The 17,618-nt window shown below is 49.4% G+C and overlaps 1 protein-coding gene across 1 annotated transcript in view; it reads right to left on the bottom strand.

The window, feature by feature from the left end:
- Positions 1-17,618, bottom strand: part of LOC146809027 (epithelial membrane protein 1-like) — a 124,618-nt gene that overhangs the window by 46,855 nt on the left and 60,145 nt on the right. Inside the window, exon 2 of the mRNA XM_085615832.1 lies at positions 17,125-17,337. Within this exon, the coding sequence (XP_085471958.1) occupies positions 17,125-17,296 (172 nt within the window). The 5' untranslated portion in view covers positions 17,297-17,337. The remainder of the gene's footprint in view (positions 1-17,124; positions 17,338-17,618) is intronic.

Raw genomic sequence — 17,618 nt, 5'->3', positions numbered from 1 at the left:
ATGTGTGTTTGATTGGGAGGTGGGAGGGGCAGCCCCTTACCCTGGTTTCAGTCTACGTCCCCCCGGGCCTCCAGAACTCCACCTTTACTGACTTGGGTCGAATGCTGCTTGACCTTCCGGACGGCCTCCTGCTCATGGGCGGGGACTTTAATTCTGTGGTTTCGGGTGAACTGGATCGTCACCCACCAAGGACCCTCCCCGCTGCCCAGTCATGGCTGGGTGGGATGTTGGAGACCTTCGGCTTGGTGGATAGTTGGAGACTAATGCATCCGACCCAGTGCCAGTTCACCTTTCATTCGGGGGCGCATGGGAGTCTCTCCAGGTTAGACTACTTCCTTATGCCCGCGGCGCAGACTGGTCGGATTCGAGAGGTCAGACACCTGGCGCGTGGTATCTCCGACCATTCTCCGCTGTGGCTTCTCTTTGACACCGGGTCGCGGTCCGCAGGGCGGATAGCTCCCATTAACCCCTGGTACCTGCGGGACCCTGTGACTCGTGACAGCCTGGTTAAGGCCATGGACCAATACTTCAGTGAAAACGAGGGGTCGGTGTCGTCTGCGTTGTCCCTTTGGGAAGCCTTTAAAACTGTTATACGCGGACACGCCCTCGCCCAGATAGTGGTGGCCAAGAAGGTTAGGAGCGAGGCGGTGGTGAAGCTGGAGGCTGACATCTCGGGGCTGGAGTCGGCCTTGGAGGCGAATGTTACTCCGGATGGGCTACATGCCCTTAGCCTGAAACAGTTCGAATATAGGTCCCTGGTCACTGACGCGGCCAAAACTATGTATAGGGAGCAGCAGGGCCGATTGTATGGCGCGGGGGATAAGGCGGGGAAGTTGATTGCGTGGCTGGACAAAAAGGAGAGAGTGAATCGTGTGGTCCCCGAGTTGCGTGCTGCGGATGGTGTGTGTGTGACTGAGCCGGATGAGATTGTGGAATGCTTCGCGGACCACCTCCGGGCGGTGTACTCCCCGGTGACTGACAGGGATGAGGATGACTCTCGCCTCCTACTGAGAGATATTGCTCTGCCCGGCCTGTCCGTTGAGGACCGGGAGCGGCTGGACGCCCCCTTATCGTCGGATGAAATAGCGACTGCGATTCGTTCCCTTCGCTCGGGCAAGGCTATGGGTCCTAACGGTCTGCCCATTGAACTATACAAATTGCGTCCTGATAAGCTTGCGCCCTTCCTCAGCCGCATGTTCCGCGACTCTCTTGCGGCGGGTTCCCTTCCGGCCGACCAGCGCTTGGCCACTATAGTCGTTATCCCCAAGGAGGGCAAGCCGCGCGACCGCTGTACTTCTTACCGGCCTATTTCACTGCTCAATGCGGAGCCTAAAATCCTGGCGAAAGTCCTGGCCAATCGATTGTTGAGTGTCGTGTGCGACCTTATCCATCCGGACCAATGCGGCTTTATCCCGCACCGCAACACCGCTCTTAACTTGCGGCGTCTGCACGGTGTCCTCGCCAGGGCGGAGTTCCTCTCCGAACCGGCTGTGCTGGTTTCTCTGGATGCCACGATGGCATTTGACACCATTGAGTGGCCATTCCTCTGGGCCGTCTTGGATAAATTCGGCTTTGGAGAGGGATTTATTGGCTGGGTGAGGCTCCTTTACACGGGACCCATGGCTCAAGTGGTGGTGAATGGGCGGGTCTCTCGGCCCTTTGCCCTCGGCAGGGGCACGAGGCAGGGGTGCCCGTTGTCCCCGTTGCTTTTTGCTCTCGCCCTGGAGCCACTCGCTGCCTGGCTCCGTTGGGAGCCCTCGCTTAGAGGGATCCGGTGGGGCCCGGGCTTCGAAGATCGGGTCTCGCTGTATGCGGACGACATTCTCCTGTATCTCACCTCACCGCGGCAGTCACTCAACGTCCTTTTTGACGTTCTGACCTCCTTTGGGAACAATTCGGGTCTCACGATCAATTGGTCTAAATCCTGCGTTTATCCCATCTCTGGTGGTCCTCCTCTCCTGCCGCCTCGGCTCCCGATTCAAATATCTCTGAGCGGCTTCAAGTACCTGGGGATATACGTTTCGCTGGACCCGGTGGCTCGCTATGAGCAGAATCTCCTGCGTCCACTTCGGCGACTGCGTGAGGACACTGCCCGGTGGTGCAGGCTGCCCCTGTCCCCGCTGGGTCGGGCCGCGCTGTTTAAAATGATGTCCCTTCCCAGGTTCCTCTATGCACTCCAGAACTCCTTCGACGTTATCCCGGTGGCCTACTTTCGGGAGGTGGAGAGCCTGCAGAGGAGACTGGTGTGGAACGGGCGGGCGCGTATTGCTCTTGCCAGGCTCACTCTCCCCTGGTATGACGGGGGCATCGCGCTTCCGGACATTCGCAGGTACTATTGGGCCTCGCAGCTAGCTGCCATTAACCACGCCACGTATGCGCCCGGCTTGAATCCGGCGTATGAGATGGACAAGTTCCTGCTTCCCGGCGGGAACTACAACAGGGCACTTTATTCCCGCCTGGCTGGCCGGACCCTTACAGGTCCTACTAAGATTGCTGTGCGGACCTGGAGGGCTGCCACTGCGGCCATGGGCTGGAGTGAGCGAATGACATGTGCTACTCCCTTGTTTGCCTCCGACCGCCTGGGCAGCTTGTGGACCACCAAGGGGTTTGACCAGTGGGACACGATTGGTATCAGCAAAGTGGGAGACCTGTGGCACAAGGGCGCGGTCAAGACTTTCGCGGTGCTCCAGGCCGAATACGAGCTGACCGACAGGGAATTCTTCCGCTACGCCCAGGTTCGACACGCCCTGCTCTCGGTCTTCGGGGAGGGGACCATGATCCCTGTTTCCTCGCCCCTCGAGGACCGCATACTTGACGGACATGTCCCTGATAGTACTATTTCTTTAATTTATAAAAAATTGATTAATCACCGGGCGGATCTCCTGGTGCGCCTTCGGGAGGCTTGGACTGGGGATGGGGTCGAATTGGACGACGAAGATTGGCAGTCTGCACTGTCGTCCCCCAGGGAGGTTGCCATTCCGGCTCGTCTCCGGTTGGTACAGCTCAAGATTCTCCACCGAGTGTATGTGACGGGTCCGCGCTTGGTCTCGATGGGATTTTCCGACGACGGGCTCTGTAAGCGAGGCTGTGGGCTCGGCGCCACCTTTCTTCATATCCTTTGGGAGTGCCGCGAGGTGGCGGACTACTGGCGCCGGGTCCACACGGTTATGGGACGGGTCACCGGGGTTGTGCTGCTGCCGGAGGTGCGTCGCTGTGTCCTGAATGTGTGGGAGCCCAATGACTACAGCGCGGCTCAGACTCGGTGGGCGGCCCTAGGGAACATGATTGCCAAGAGGGATATAGCGCAACTTTGGGGCGCTCAACGGCCGCCCACCGTGTCAGTATGGAAGGAGAATATGGACTGGTGTATGTTTCGGGAGAAGACAGTGTATGTGGCCCGTGGCAAGCCGGGGGCATGGGGAAGAATTTGGGGTCAATGGAATGCGTATCGCGGAGGCATCTGTACGCCCCCCCTGGTAGACACTGATATCGCCATGTCCCCCTGACCCTTGATGGCTCCTGGCGCTTGCTGTAACAACTACATATGGACGTTCATCTCCCTTGACCCCCTTTTCCCCCCCCCCCCCCTCCGTCCCCGGCCTCCCGGTACTCCTTTCTTTAGCGGATTGCTCAATTGTTCTGACTGGAGTTTCCCGGGGGGAGCCTGATCCGCACTGGTATCCCTCATAACTCGCCTTTTGTTTTTATTGTTTTTCCTTTTGTTTTTGTTATTATTGGACTGACGCTTGCTGTTCTTCGAGAACTATCTTGAGCCACTGCGGGGCAGTGCCCTGGGAACTGATTGTAGCCTGGATATGTGTATATTTCCTTATGTACCTAGCGGCCGGCCCGGGTGGTTGTAGGCCCATACTTGTAACCGTATTATTGTTCAATAAAACTTTTTCAAAAAAAAAAAAAAAAAAAAACCTGTTTCAGATCTGCCATTGCAAGGCCTCTGTGTGGAGTTTACTGCCACTTTGACTTGGCATTTAAAAACACTTGCTAAGCCTTAAACTCCCTGATATTACCCATAAGTCACCACTAAGGAAATCCCTAGGTAGCCCAAAGGGAGGGTGGTGTGTAACTAAAAGGTAGGATTTACCTCTCCTGCTAGTAAAAAACAGCTGAATTTGTTATTCACTACATGGGTTAGCGTTGGTAATTCCTTAAAATTCTTTTAAGCTGTAATTCCTGATCAGAAAGGAGTAGCTGGATAATTTTTTATATCTTTGAAATTGTAATGATAAATCATCTTTAATAGTAGTGTTGGATTTACCATCACTATTTTAAACATGCCGCTTTTAGAAAGTGGGCATTTCTCTGCTCTGTGTGACTGGCAGCCTGTCTCCACTACACAACTGAGGAGGGTGACAGGTACACTTTGTGCATTCCCTCTAGACAGCTACAAACACAGGAAGGGTGAGTGTGACAGAGAACTCATCTGAATGCATCTGCGTTCTGATAGATCTACCTGGGCAGGAAGAGATAGGGAGGGGACCCTTACACCTGAATAGGTAGTGTCCTGTTTCCCACACACAGGGCTGATTATCCCCTACTGATAGACTGGAGCCATGGCTGGGATAGAAGGGGACCTGTGCACTTCAAGTCATCCCCGCCTCAAAGTCACATTTGATTATAAATTCTGGATCTTTGGCCCTACCAAGATAAGACACTTCTGGACCTACATCTGCACTTTTTTACAAGAACTGCTGTGCTGCTTAAAGGACTCATTGCCTGTTTTCCTCCTGTGTTGCCCTGCTGCCTGCTGCTCTCTGACTCTGCTGAAAGTGAGCTGGAATCTGCCTTTCTCTCCAAGTGTGCTCCAAGGGCCTGTTGGCTTGCCTCCTGGTGCTTGTGACTCAAGGATATCAAAGTCTCTACCCTTGCTCTTGTGCCTGCTTCACTGGAATTGTCCAGATACTTGCAACATGGACATCGACACATCTCCTATCTGTGTGTAGCAGAACATGGGCATTGCCCTGGTTGCAGGAGTAAAATCGGCGCTTCGCTCGCAAAACCAACGAGCGACTCGAGAGCCTAGTGCATCAGAACCATGTATCGCCACTGCAGCACCTCTGAGAGATCGAAGCATCCCTTGACTGTACAAAGAAACCTGCAATCAGGAAAAGTAGATTGTTCACCGGGGCTTGCATGGGTACTGTAGTCAGCTTATGCTCCATTGCAGTTGGCCTGAACTTTGATTTTTCCTCTGTCCAGCGCGACCTCAAGTAACCCGAAAAGCAAAATTTGCTTTTAAGTGCTATTTTGCAGGTATTCTTTTAAAATTCATATCTTACTTATAGGATTTTTTTCATTTTTGTCTTGTTTTTTTCAAAATACAATAAAATATTTTTCAAAACCTGTATGGAGTCTTTGGGCCATATGTAGGAAGCCTAATATCGGTCGGTAACGGCCGATTTTCGGTAATTATCCCGTTACCGACCGATATTTAGGCTTTTGGTATGTAGGGGGCACATTTCAGGATTCGGTAATTTACCGAATCGGTAAAATTACCAAATCGGTAATTTTACCGATTCGGTAAATACCGAATCCTGAAATGATATGTAGGGGGAGTGTGTGGTTGGTGTGGGGATTCGTTATTTACCACCAACTAAAAGTTGGTGGTAAATGACGATTAGCTGTAATAAAGCATTTTTGTGCACTTTGAAGTGTGCAATGTGGCAGACATACATGCCCTTAGGGCATGTATGTGCGCCACATGTGCACACATGCAGGAATCAGGGGTGCAACAGGGTGTCAATGTGACACCCTGCCACCCTTGATTGTGCTCCCCCCATTACCGAATCAGTATTTACCAATTCGGTAATGGTAACTGGCTTCCCATTGATTCCGATGGGCCTCCTGGCCCATAGGAATCAATGGGAAGGTATGCATCATTACCGAATCGGTAAATACCGATTCTAAATTACCGACCCATTCCGAATCGGTAAATATTACCGATGGATTACCTACATATCATTTACCACTTCATAAATACCGAATCGGTAAAATTCGGTATTTATGAAGTGGTAAATGTTAGGCTACCTACATATGGCCCTTTATGTGGTGTTTTCATTGTGTTACTGTGTGTGTGTATTACACAAATATCTTACACATAGCCTCTTCAGATTAGCCTGACTCCTCTGTATCAAGCTACCAGAGGGTGAGCACTGGTAATCTCCTAGTGTGTATCTGACTTACCCTGACTAGGATTGTGGTTCCTGCTTGAACAGGGTATAGAGTCTGACAACCAGAAACCCAATTTCTAACAGGACTCCACGATGCATTTTGTATGAAACTATGGGAGAGACTAAGAAATATGTAAATCTATCAACAAACTCGATCAGAAAGGTCACTGTGTAAAGATCCCATACATATGAACTTATCCGCTCAGCCCTCCACAGGGCTTGGTCGCCCCACTCACTGCTGCCGCCTCCGGCCTGCAGACTCCTTCGCTCGCTGCCCGCTGCTCCTGGGAATTTCACGCTGCTCCTGGGAATTTCCCGCTGCCCGCTGCTTCTTGGAATTTCCCGCCGCTGCCTCCCTGCGGCCCCGCCCCCCTGTGATTCCATTCGCCGCCCCGCTCCCGCCACCCAGCTGCTCCTCCCTCCCGGCTCCTTACTTAAGGGGACCGTAGGGGACCACAGAGTGTGACCGCTCAGCCCTCCACAGGGCTTGGTCGCCCCACTCACTGCTGCCGCTCCTGCCTGCCTTTGCCGCCTCCTGCCTGCAGATTCCTTCGCTCGCTGCCCGCTGCTCCTGGGAATTTCCCGCTGCTCCTGGGAATTTCCCGCTGCCCGCTGCTTCTTGGAATTTCCCGCCGCTGCCTCCCTGCGGCCCCACCCCCCTCTGATTCCATTCGCCGCCCCGCTCCCACCACCCAGCTGCTCCTCCCTCCCGGCTCCTTACTTATGACGCCCCTAGAGCGACCGCGCAGCAGACGCGCGCAGCGGGAGCGCCGATTGAACGCCGAAGGTGCGCCAAAGGTAAGTCCGTCTGCGCCCGTCCGCGCGTGGACCACGCCCAGCGCCAGACTCCCTGGTCCTCGCCCTCGCCAGCACACCCTGCACATCTACGATGCCAAAACCCTCCAAGCACTCAACGCCGGCCGAAACACCGCCTGCTACCGAGCCACCCCGAGACGCACCCACGGACCCTTCACCTGCCTGACCTGCCGCTTCACCGGCCTCCGACCCAACACCGCACCTGCTAAACCGAGCCCCAGCAACAAACACCTGATGTGCATCCTGCTCAACACCTGCTCCGTTCACAGGCATGCCGTCGAACTCTGGAACCTCCTCGACTCGACAGCACCAGACATCGCCTTCCTGACGGAAACCTGGATGAACGCCTCCTCAGCGCCCGACGTCGCTATCGCCGTCCCGGAAGGCTACAAAATCACCAGGAAGGACCGCGTCAACCAGACAGGAGGAGGCATCGCCATCATCCACAAGAACACCATCCGCATCACGACCAACTCCGATGACACCTTCACCACCGCCGAACACCTCCACTTCCAGATACACACCGACCCCAAGACCACGCTCAGAGGCACCCTCGTCTACAGACCACCGGGACCACGCACACAGTTCAGCGAAGACATCACAGACTTCGTCAGCCCGCACGCCATCAATTCCACCGACTACATCCTCCTGGGGGACTTCAACTTCCACCTGGAGGACAACAAGGACCGCAACACCACTGCTCTGCTGGACAACCTGGCCAACCTCGGACTCAAGCAACTGGTAACCACCCCCACCCACTACGCCGGCCACACGCTTGACCCAGTCTTCTCATCCAGCAAATACGTCACCTTCAGCCACTCCACCAATCTCCAGTGGACTGACCACAGCTGCGTCCACTTCAGCTTCAGTAAAATGACGACCCACCACCACCCTCAACAAGCCCCCCGCAGGAGCTGGAACAAGATCACCGGCGACCAGCTCACCACCTTCCTCAGCCAGAACCCACCCACCAGCTCAACGGACCCCAACGAAGCCGCCAACAACCTCACACAGTGGATCACCAACTGCGCAGACGCCCTCGCACCACTGAAGAAGAACACCCCCAGCAGACGCGGCAGCAAGAAAGCCTCCTGGTTCACCGACGAGCTCATCACCTCCAAGAAGAACTGCCGCTCCCTGGAGAACACCTGGCGCACCAACCAGACCACAGACAACATGACGGCCCTCAAACACGCCACCCGCAAACACCACCAACTGATCCGCGCCACAAAGAAGACAGCCTTCAAGGAACGACTGGACAACAACACCCACAACAGCAAGGAACTCTTCAGCATCGTCAAAGAGCTCTCCAACCCCGACGCCGGAAACAATGACATCACTCCCTCGCAAGACCTCTGCGACTCACTAGCAGCCTTCTTCCACAACAAGATCGCCAACATTCACAACAGCTTCGGCCCACCAACCACGAACCCCACCACCGAACTGATGCCCCCCACCGCCACCCTCCGCACCTGGACCCCAGTCAGCACCGAAGACACAACACGCACAATGAACACCATCCACTCCGAATCCCCTACGGACCCCTGCCCACACCACATCTTCAACACGGCCGACCACATCATCGCACCCCACCTCCGCGACATCATCAATGCCTCCTTCAACACCGCCACCTTCCCGGAGTGCTGGAAACACGCCGAGATCAGTGCCCTGCTGAAGAAACCAACTGCAGACCCCTCCGACCTCAAGAACTACCGCCCCATCTCGCTCCTCCCGTTTCCTGCCAAAGTCATCGAGAAGACCGTCAACAGACAGCTAGCCGCCTTCCTCGAGACCAACGGATCCCTCGACCACTCGCAATCCGGCTTCCGAGCCAACCACAGCACGGAGACCGCCCTCATTGCAGCCACAGACGACATCAGATCCCTAATGGACAACGGGGAAACTGCGGCCCTCCTCCTCCTGGACCTCTCCGCAGCGTTCGACACTGTCTGCCACCGCACCCTGGTACAGCGCCTGAACAACACCGGCATCCAGGAGAAGGCCCTGGAGTGGATCACCTCATTCCTCGCCGGAAGAACCCAGAGAGTCCGCCTCCCCCCGTTCCGGTCAGCGGCCACCGAAGTCATCTGCGGCGTTCCACAAGGGTCATCGCTCAGCCCCACCCTCTTCAACGTCTACATGAGCCCCTTCGCAACCATCGCACGTCAACACAACCTCAAGATCATCACCTACGCCGACGACACCCAGCTGATCCTCTCCCTCTCCAGCAACCCGGACGTCGCCAGAGCCAGCCTACACGAAGGGATGAAAGACGTCGCCGAATGGATGAAGAACAGCCGCCTGAAACTGAACTCAGACAAGACGGAGGTCCTCATCCTGGGATCATCACCCTCCGCCTGGGACGACTCCTGGTGGCCCCCCGCCCTGGGAGCCACCCCCAAGCCAACGGACCACGCACGCAACCTAGGCTTCATCCTGGACTCCTCCCTCTCGATGACCAGACAAATCAACGCCGTCTCGTCTTCATGCTTCAACACACTGCGCATGCTTCGAAAGATCTTCCGGTGGATCCCCACTGAGACCAGGAAGACGGTCACCCAGGCCCTCGTCACCTGTCGGCTGGACTACGGGAACGTCCTCTACGCCGGCACCGCCACCAAACTCCAGAAGAAACTCCAACGGATCCAGAACGCCTCAGCACGACTCATCCTGGACATCCCCCGACACAGCCACATCTCCGGACACCTGAGAGACCTGCACTGGCTCCCCGTCAACAAAAGAATCACGTTCCGACTCCTCACCCACGCACACAAGGCCCTCCACGACCTGGGCCCCAAGTTCCTCAACAGCCGCCTGACCTTCCACAAGCCCACCCGTCAGCTCCGCTCCGCCAGCCTCGCTCTCGCCACCGTCCCCCGCATCCGCAGAGCCACCGCCGGAGGAAGATCCTTCTCCTACCTGGCAGCCAAGACATGGGACTCCCTCCCCATCCACCTCCGGACAACGCAAGACCATCTCACCTTCAGGAAGCAACTCAAGACCTGGCTGTTCGAGCAGTAGCGTTCCCCCCCCACCCCCAGCGCCTTGAGACCCTCCGGGTGAGCAGTGCGCTATACAAATGCCTATGATTGATTGATTGATTGATCCTTTAGGGTTTTGGAAATCGACTGCACAGAAAATAAACAGAGAACGCTATGGAGGATTATACATTGCATAAAAGAAGCCATGAGGATAAACAGGAATTTATCTGTATCTCACCATCAGCAGATATCGTGGAAAGAGTGTCAGAAAACTGCTTTTAACAAAATGTTCTCCTAGAAGTGCATAGATACAAATAGATTCAGAAAACAATTAGCCCATGAAAATTGGAAAATTAACAAATGAGTGGGATGGGTATTGTACATTGATCTAGATACAACACCACCAGAAATTAGCCTGTGAGCTTTTGACCTGATTATGGGAAATGTATAGCAGCCATTAAAGGGAATTCTTGATGTGCAAACTATGCAAATATATATGAATAACGTTTTTTTTTAAAAGATTTGAAAATTAATGCATTTTCTGGTAGAGAGTTTACGTAGGAGCTGCTATTCACTGGTAAGTAGAAGTGCCTTTAAATAGTTTTATACTGTTCCTACGACTCTTAGAGGACTGTGTATTTAGAATAAAAAAAATCATAATACAGCAACTGAGTCTTATGTAATCAGTAAATGTTGGTCTGTTAGGGTAGCTCACAGTACCGCATCTAAACTACCAAACTTACAAATTTATAAGGGTGTTGTCAGTCACCAAGAATTTGGCTCAGATTCCCAAGGCAATCGTGGAAACAGACCTAACCATTTATTATGTCACTTTTGCATGCCCGAAGTGTCACAAAGAAAAGATTCAATATTGCATTTTCAAACTTTTATTGAAAAGATCTAATCTTTGTAAATAAAACATGAACTACAATTAACAGAAAGATGAGGCACATGATTGTTATGAGCATTATTAGAATGGTGAGAAACACAAACAATTCAAATTCAATCATGTAAATCGTTCATAGTGTTACTAAGATTACTTCTATCTATTAGTAATATCTCTATACTAAAGAGAGCATGTCAGGAGTACCCATCTGCCAGGCCTGATGGAATGACATAACTCCATACCTTGGTATGGCATGTCAGGGAGAAGGTCCCAGTGCATTAACAAATACACTCCCGTCTGTGTGTGCCGCTATCTTCCTTCTCAGGATGAAGGTTGGGGAAAGCAGACTAATCTCAGTCACAGCAGTGTTCCATGATGACTGTGGCATGAAGTGAACCTCTCACCAACTTCAAAATGTACGCTGTTCAAATAATAAAACTGCAAGCTTATCACACTTTGCCAAAGGTGCAAAGCAGTGTCTTACTTTGTGAGGAGAGAAATACCTGTCTCCAACTAACGAAAAATAAAGCAAAGTAAAACGAGGCATTGTGTTCTTAGTTGTGTGACTCTGAAACTTCATTTGCAGACTACAGGGCGACAATGGCTATCAGAAAAAATGGGTGTGTTGGAAAATTGCCCTCTCTGAAGGGTCACCCCAAACCTTTTGCCTTCCTTCTCCTCTTTTTCTGACCTCGTTATTTTGGGCTTTAGGACTCTGAGCAATTTAACACTATGAACCAGTGCTAAAGTGTATTTGCTCTCTTATCTAATCGTGGTAAAATTGGTTTACACCTGTTTGGCTTATTTAAAATACTTGTACATCCCTTGCAAAGCAGCATACCATATATTGATGGTCTGTCAATTAAATGCTACATGTGGGCCTGCAGCACTAATTGTGTTACCCACACAAGTAGACTTTCAGACCTGTCTCAGTCCTGTCACTGAAGGGCCTGTGTGTGCAGTTTACTGCCACCTCGAATTGACATTTAAAACCTTTTGCCAAGCCTCAAACTCCCCTTTTATTATACCTAAGTCATCCCAAGGTAGGCCCTAGTTAGCACATAGGGCAGGGTGCTGTGTAAGTAAAAAGGAGGACATGTACTTTTAAGTTCTGTATGTCCTAGTAGCAAAAAACACCTAAATTAGCTTTTCACTACTGTGAGGCCTACTCCTCTCATAGGTTAACATTGGGAATTTCTTAATAAACTTTTAAGCTGTAATTCCTGACTCGAAAGGAGGAGCTGCATCATGATTCATATATTTGAAATGGTAATGATAAACCCTCTTTACTGGTAAAGTTGGATTTATTTAACATTACTATTTTAGAAATTCCACTTTTAGAAACTGGGTATTTCTCTGCTCTTACTCCTCTGAGAGAGATGTAGCCTATTTCAATACACGTCTGGGGTGAGTGACAGCTACAACTTGTGCATTCCGTCTAGACAGCCACAAACACAGGAAGGGTGGTGTGACAGAAAACTCATCTGCATTCATCTGCATTCTGATATGTCTTCCTGAGAAGGAAGAAAGGGAAGGAGCTGACACACCTGACTAGGCAGTTTACTGTTTCCACCACAAAGGGCTGACTACCCCTTACTGCTAGTCTGGAGCCAAGGCTGGGAAGAAAGGGTATGTGTGCACTACAAAGACCCTTCTTTGAAGTCACCCCAACTTCAAAGGCAAAAACTGGGTATAAATACTGATGCTCTGACACTACCAAGACCATACACTACTGGACCTGTAAAAAACTCTGCCAGGAGGAAAAAGCTGCTTTTCTGCTTTACTGTGCTGCCCTGCTGCCTGCAGATCTCTGCCCTGCTGAGGACAAGGACGGGACCCATCTCACTTGAACCCAGAGTGACTCCAAGGGCTTGCCCCTGTTCTGAAGCCTCAGGGCCATCAAAGACCTTCTTCAACTCTGCAACAGCACCTGGGATCTGCCATCTGTGAGTCTAGTCCTACCAAGGACTGGGCCCTTAAAAGGTGAATCATCACAATCGACACAGTGATGACTTGCGCTGATCAGAAAACACGCAGTGCTGATTCGAGGACATCCCTGCGCAGTCCAACGGCGAAGCACAACCCAACTGCGAGGTTCGAAGATGATGCAGCACCTGCATTGTATGGTGTTCGACAACGATGCAGGACTTAACTGCAAAGCCCGACAATCACGCATTTACCTAACTGCGTGAATTGGAACTGGCACACCGAGTCTTCGATGCCAACACTTGCTCCATGCAAGGTACTTTTTGAGCAGGACCTGCGTGAGTCCTGTAGCCAGCTTGATCTCTATCGCGGTCAGCCTGAACTTTGAATTTACCCCACCGCAACCTCAAGTAACCCTGAAACGTTATTTGAATCTACTCACTAGATTTTGATTTAATCTTTGGAAATTTATAACTCCGGTTCTATGTATTGGATTTTTGTTGTTTTGGTTTTGTTTTACTCATACAATTCATTTATATTTTTCTAAAACAGTATTTTTGTGGTGTTTTCATTTGGTTACTCTGTGTGTGTGTTGCACAAATACTTTACGCATTGCTTCTCTGGATTAAAAGACAGTTCCATAATTTCATACAAAAAAACTCTGTTGAGATTACAAACAGTATGACTGTCGACTCTCAAACTGGGTCAGTTACCAAAAGGCTTTCATTACAAGCCAAGATATCTGATTGTTCTTCGAACACCCTGGAAGCCAACCTTATTTGTATGGGATGTATGACGTTACAACGCATACTTTTACAACGCATGCACTTACAACGCAATTTTTACAACGCAACATCCACTACAACGCATTCCATTACATCGCATGACACTACAACGCATTTTTAAAAACTACCTTTACAACGCATTCCATTACATCGCATACTACCTTTACAACGCATACCATTACAACGCATAATATTACATTGCATTTAAGGTAAGTATTGGATAGTATAGGGGTAAAAATTACTATTCTAACTCCAGGGGGTGCAACAGTAGGGTAAGTGTTGGATAGTATAGGGGTAAAAATTACTATTCTTACTCCAGGGGGTGCAACAGTAGGGTAAGTGTTGGATAGTATAGGGGTAAAAATTACTATTCTAACTCCAGGGGGTGCAACAGTAGGGTAAGTGTTGGATAGTATAGGGGTAAAAAATTACTATTCTTACTCCAGGGGGTGCAACAGTAGGGTAAGTGTTGGATAGTATAGGGGTAAAAATTACTATTCTAACTCCAGGGGGTGCAACAGTAGGGTAAGTGTTGGATAGTATAGGGGTAAAAATTACTATTCTAACTCCAGGGGGTGCAACAGTAGGGTAAGTGTTGGATAGTATAGGGGTAAAAATTACTATTCTAACTCCAGGGGGTGCAACAGTAGGGTAAATGTTGGATAGTATAGGGGTAAAAATTACTATTCTAACTCTAGGGGGTGCAACAGTAGGGTAAGTGTTGGATAGTGTAGTGTAATATTATGCGTTGTAATGGTATGCGTTGTAAAGGTAGTATGCGATGTAATGGAATGCGTTGTAAAGGTAGTTTTTAAAAATGCGTTGTAGTGTCATGCGATGTAATGGAATGCGTTGTAGTGGATGTTGCGTTATAAAAATTGCGTTGTAAGTGTAGAGCGTTGTAAAAGTTGCGTTGTAAAGGTTGTTCCCCTTTGTATCTAATTGAACAAGAGATCCCCTATCCCTAACATATTTTTACAAACCTGGCACTAAGTCCAATTAGTGCACTGAACTCCAAACAAATGATCCTGGACACTACAAGAGCGATTATGTTTATTGAAAGAAAAATCACTAACCAATTAACCAAATGCAACTTAATATACCCATGGAACAATAAACAAAACTGAATTGACTCTTCTACCAAAACTAAACATATACAAGCCAAGTAAGGAATCTCGCTCATCAAAGATCTCTATGTATCACAGAACTCCAGTATACCCACTCTGTCTCTAACCTAGACTTCTACTTCTTCATAAAAATTTAAAACCAAAACATTCAAGTTAGACGTGCTTAGAGATCTAGACCTGCTGAACCTATTTAGAAAACTAAACACATCAGGTCACTCAGCTTCTAAATTATATTATCAGACTGACACATACTCATCTCAACCTCCCAGCAAAAATGGGGAAAAAAGTTTAAAAATGTTGGTGGAGATCCCCTGTCGGATAGGAATTGGACTAGGATCTGTAGCAATACCCAAAGGATAAACTGCTTGCAACACTTTCCCAATACATACTCTTCACACTATACAAGGTCTATTCTACCCCCAACAAATTACCTACACTGAACCTGATTGAGTCCAACATATGCTGGAATTGCAAGGAATCTATAGGAGACATTGAACATGTTCTTCAGCTGCAAACTAGTCAAGCCTTACTGAGATAAGGTCTAGAACTACCTCAACAACATATTTAAACACACATAGAACTAGACTTCTCAACAGTCTGGGTTCGCTGGTTGCCTCTATAATCATCAATTTACAACAAAGGTCATCTTGTTTGAGCGTAAATCAGCCATTCAAATCTCTAACCACAGCTGGTGTGCTTGAGCTCCTTATTTTCACACAGTTCTCACATTTATCAGATTTGCCACCCAAAGAACTTGCTTAGCCTACGGAGCACCAGCGATAGATATCTGCAGGAAACAGATACCCCATAGAAGCTCTGATCTCGATACCCTGAGCCATAGCTAGGCACAACAAACCCTTCCCTTCCCCTCCTTGATACCTCTCCATCCCTCCCTCCTATAATCTCTTGAGGTACAAAACCAAAGACAATGTTTACTTTTCCATCACTGGATACATCTGAACCTACTTTAATGTATAGTATGTACACCGCCATAAAACCTCAATTCTATAGTTGAGCTGTGCATATTCTTAAACTTTAGCTGCTGTCTGTATACTCAGGCCCAGATTTATTAAACTTTCATGCAACACAGCAAGAAACCTTGATGTGCTGCACACAATGTGCTGCCTTGTGCCAGTGCAGTCACCCTTGTGCTGTGGTGATATGGTGCCTATGTTGTAGGCAGGATTGCTTTTGTGCAGGAAGTTACACCTTCCAGCACAAAAACAATCGTCTGAGGCTTTTTCCTCTTTGGATTTGTTCTGCAGAATGCAGCTCACATAGAAAGTGGAAGAAGCTAGTGGTGGGTGAAATATTTTGTTCTGTTGGAAAAATTGGCGGAATTTTGGCTACTCTGCGCTACTCTTGCAACACAGAGTTGCGGTTAATTCTGCCAATTGCCACAAGGTGGAATTTTTGGTTGCTATGAGGACATCCAGTGAGATTTTTTCCAATGTGGGCGGTCATGACCGTTCGTGGTCAGAAGGCTACCGCTCAAGGCGATAATCTAGTCGAGCGCCAGCAAAATCAAGTTGAGCAGCTGTGCCCTCTGGGGTTCTGCGTGGTGCTGTTTGCAATGATTTTTCAGTGCAGAACACGCTCCCGGAGCTAAATCACAACACCAGCAGCACAATGTGCCTATTTCCTTCCACTGGCAGAACTCTGTGGAATATTGCTGAGTTTTCTTGTAACTCAGCAGGATTCTGTGGAGTCAAATTCTATGAGTTCTGCACACTCCTAGAAAAATTGATGAGAAATAAATATTTTTCATAGCATTTTAAACCATTCCTGGTCTACTATTCCTAGTAAATCTGGGAAAATGCCAAAATCCATGGGTGGATGCGTGGGGGCATCCATGCTCTACCCATGGAACGCCTCACTGGCACAGAGTAGCAAAAGCCAGTGACTTGCATAGCCTTGTGTGATTCCAGATTAACCAAGCATTGGAGGGCCACGCAATGTAGCCTTGCGTTGCTTGGCACATCTGACTTTAGTGTTGCGTTGCTCTCGCGTTACCTTGTGTGATGCAAACACTATGATAAATCTGCCCCTTAGTATGTGTCCCTTAGTATGTGTACTCACACTTATATACCCAGTAAATATATTTAACCACCTATGGATATCAAGCACTACTATCATTTTTTGTCTTCCTTACTCCTCCCTAGAAGACTATATTTTCTCAACACTGTCCTCAAAAAATTCTCAATAAAAAATTCTTGAAATGGAAACACTGTTTACAAATTGGAATACTGATGAAGTCTAATATTCGATGGTGAATTTAATTGAGAGAAAACACTTGCGCATCGGTTATGATTTGGTCAGATTTCAATCTACTCTCTTCCGGTGAATTAGATTCTCTGCCCACCCCTGAAACAGGGTTGAGATCTCTGATTATACTCGGTACAAGTTGTGACTCACCTGAAACGCTAACCATGGATTTACAAAAGGATTGTGCATAGTCAAAGCAAGCGACCCAAAGACCAAAATAAAAGTCTGGAGTGACGGCCCATTGATTCGTCGCTATGGAGACGATGAGGACAATGGTGCTGATGAGGTTGAGGAGTAACCCGGACACTTTCAGGGCAATCATCGTCAACGGATGAAGTCCACTGTGTTCTCTTCACTGGGCTTCTGCAAAAAACATATGGATTATTAAAGACATGTAGGGAGCTGTTGTGATCTATGAAGAGAGACACCTGGAGCCAGGAGGTATTATTAAGTCTTCTTTATTCAGTCTCCAGTACAGGTCACATCTGTCTTGACTCCAGCCAGCCTAGTGTGGTACCAGCCCCACCAGGAGCAGCCTGCCTAGCTACTCAGCCCATCTCTAACTGCCAACACTCATCCACTCAGACACCCAGGCATTCCACGCATCACAGGCACACCAACATTCCATGACCATCTCACGCTCT

The sequence above is a fragment of the Triturus cristatus genome, chromosome 7 (assembly GCF_964204655.1).
Source record: "Triturus cristatus chromosome 7, aTriCri1.1, whole genome shotgun sequence".
Lineage (NCBI taxonomy): Eukaryota > Metazoa > Chordata > Amphibia > Caudata > Salamandridae > Triturus > Triturus cristatus.
Note: the sequence above shows the minus strand (reverse complement) of the source record. Positions and strands in the feature narration are given on the sequence as shown.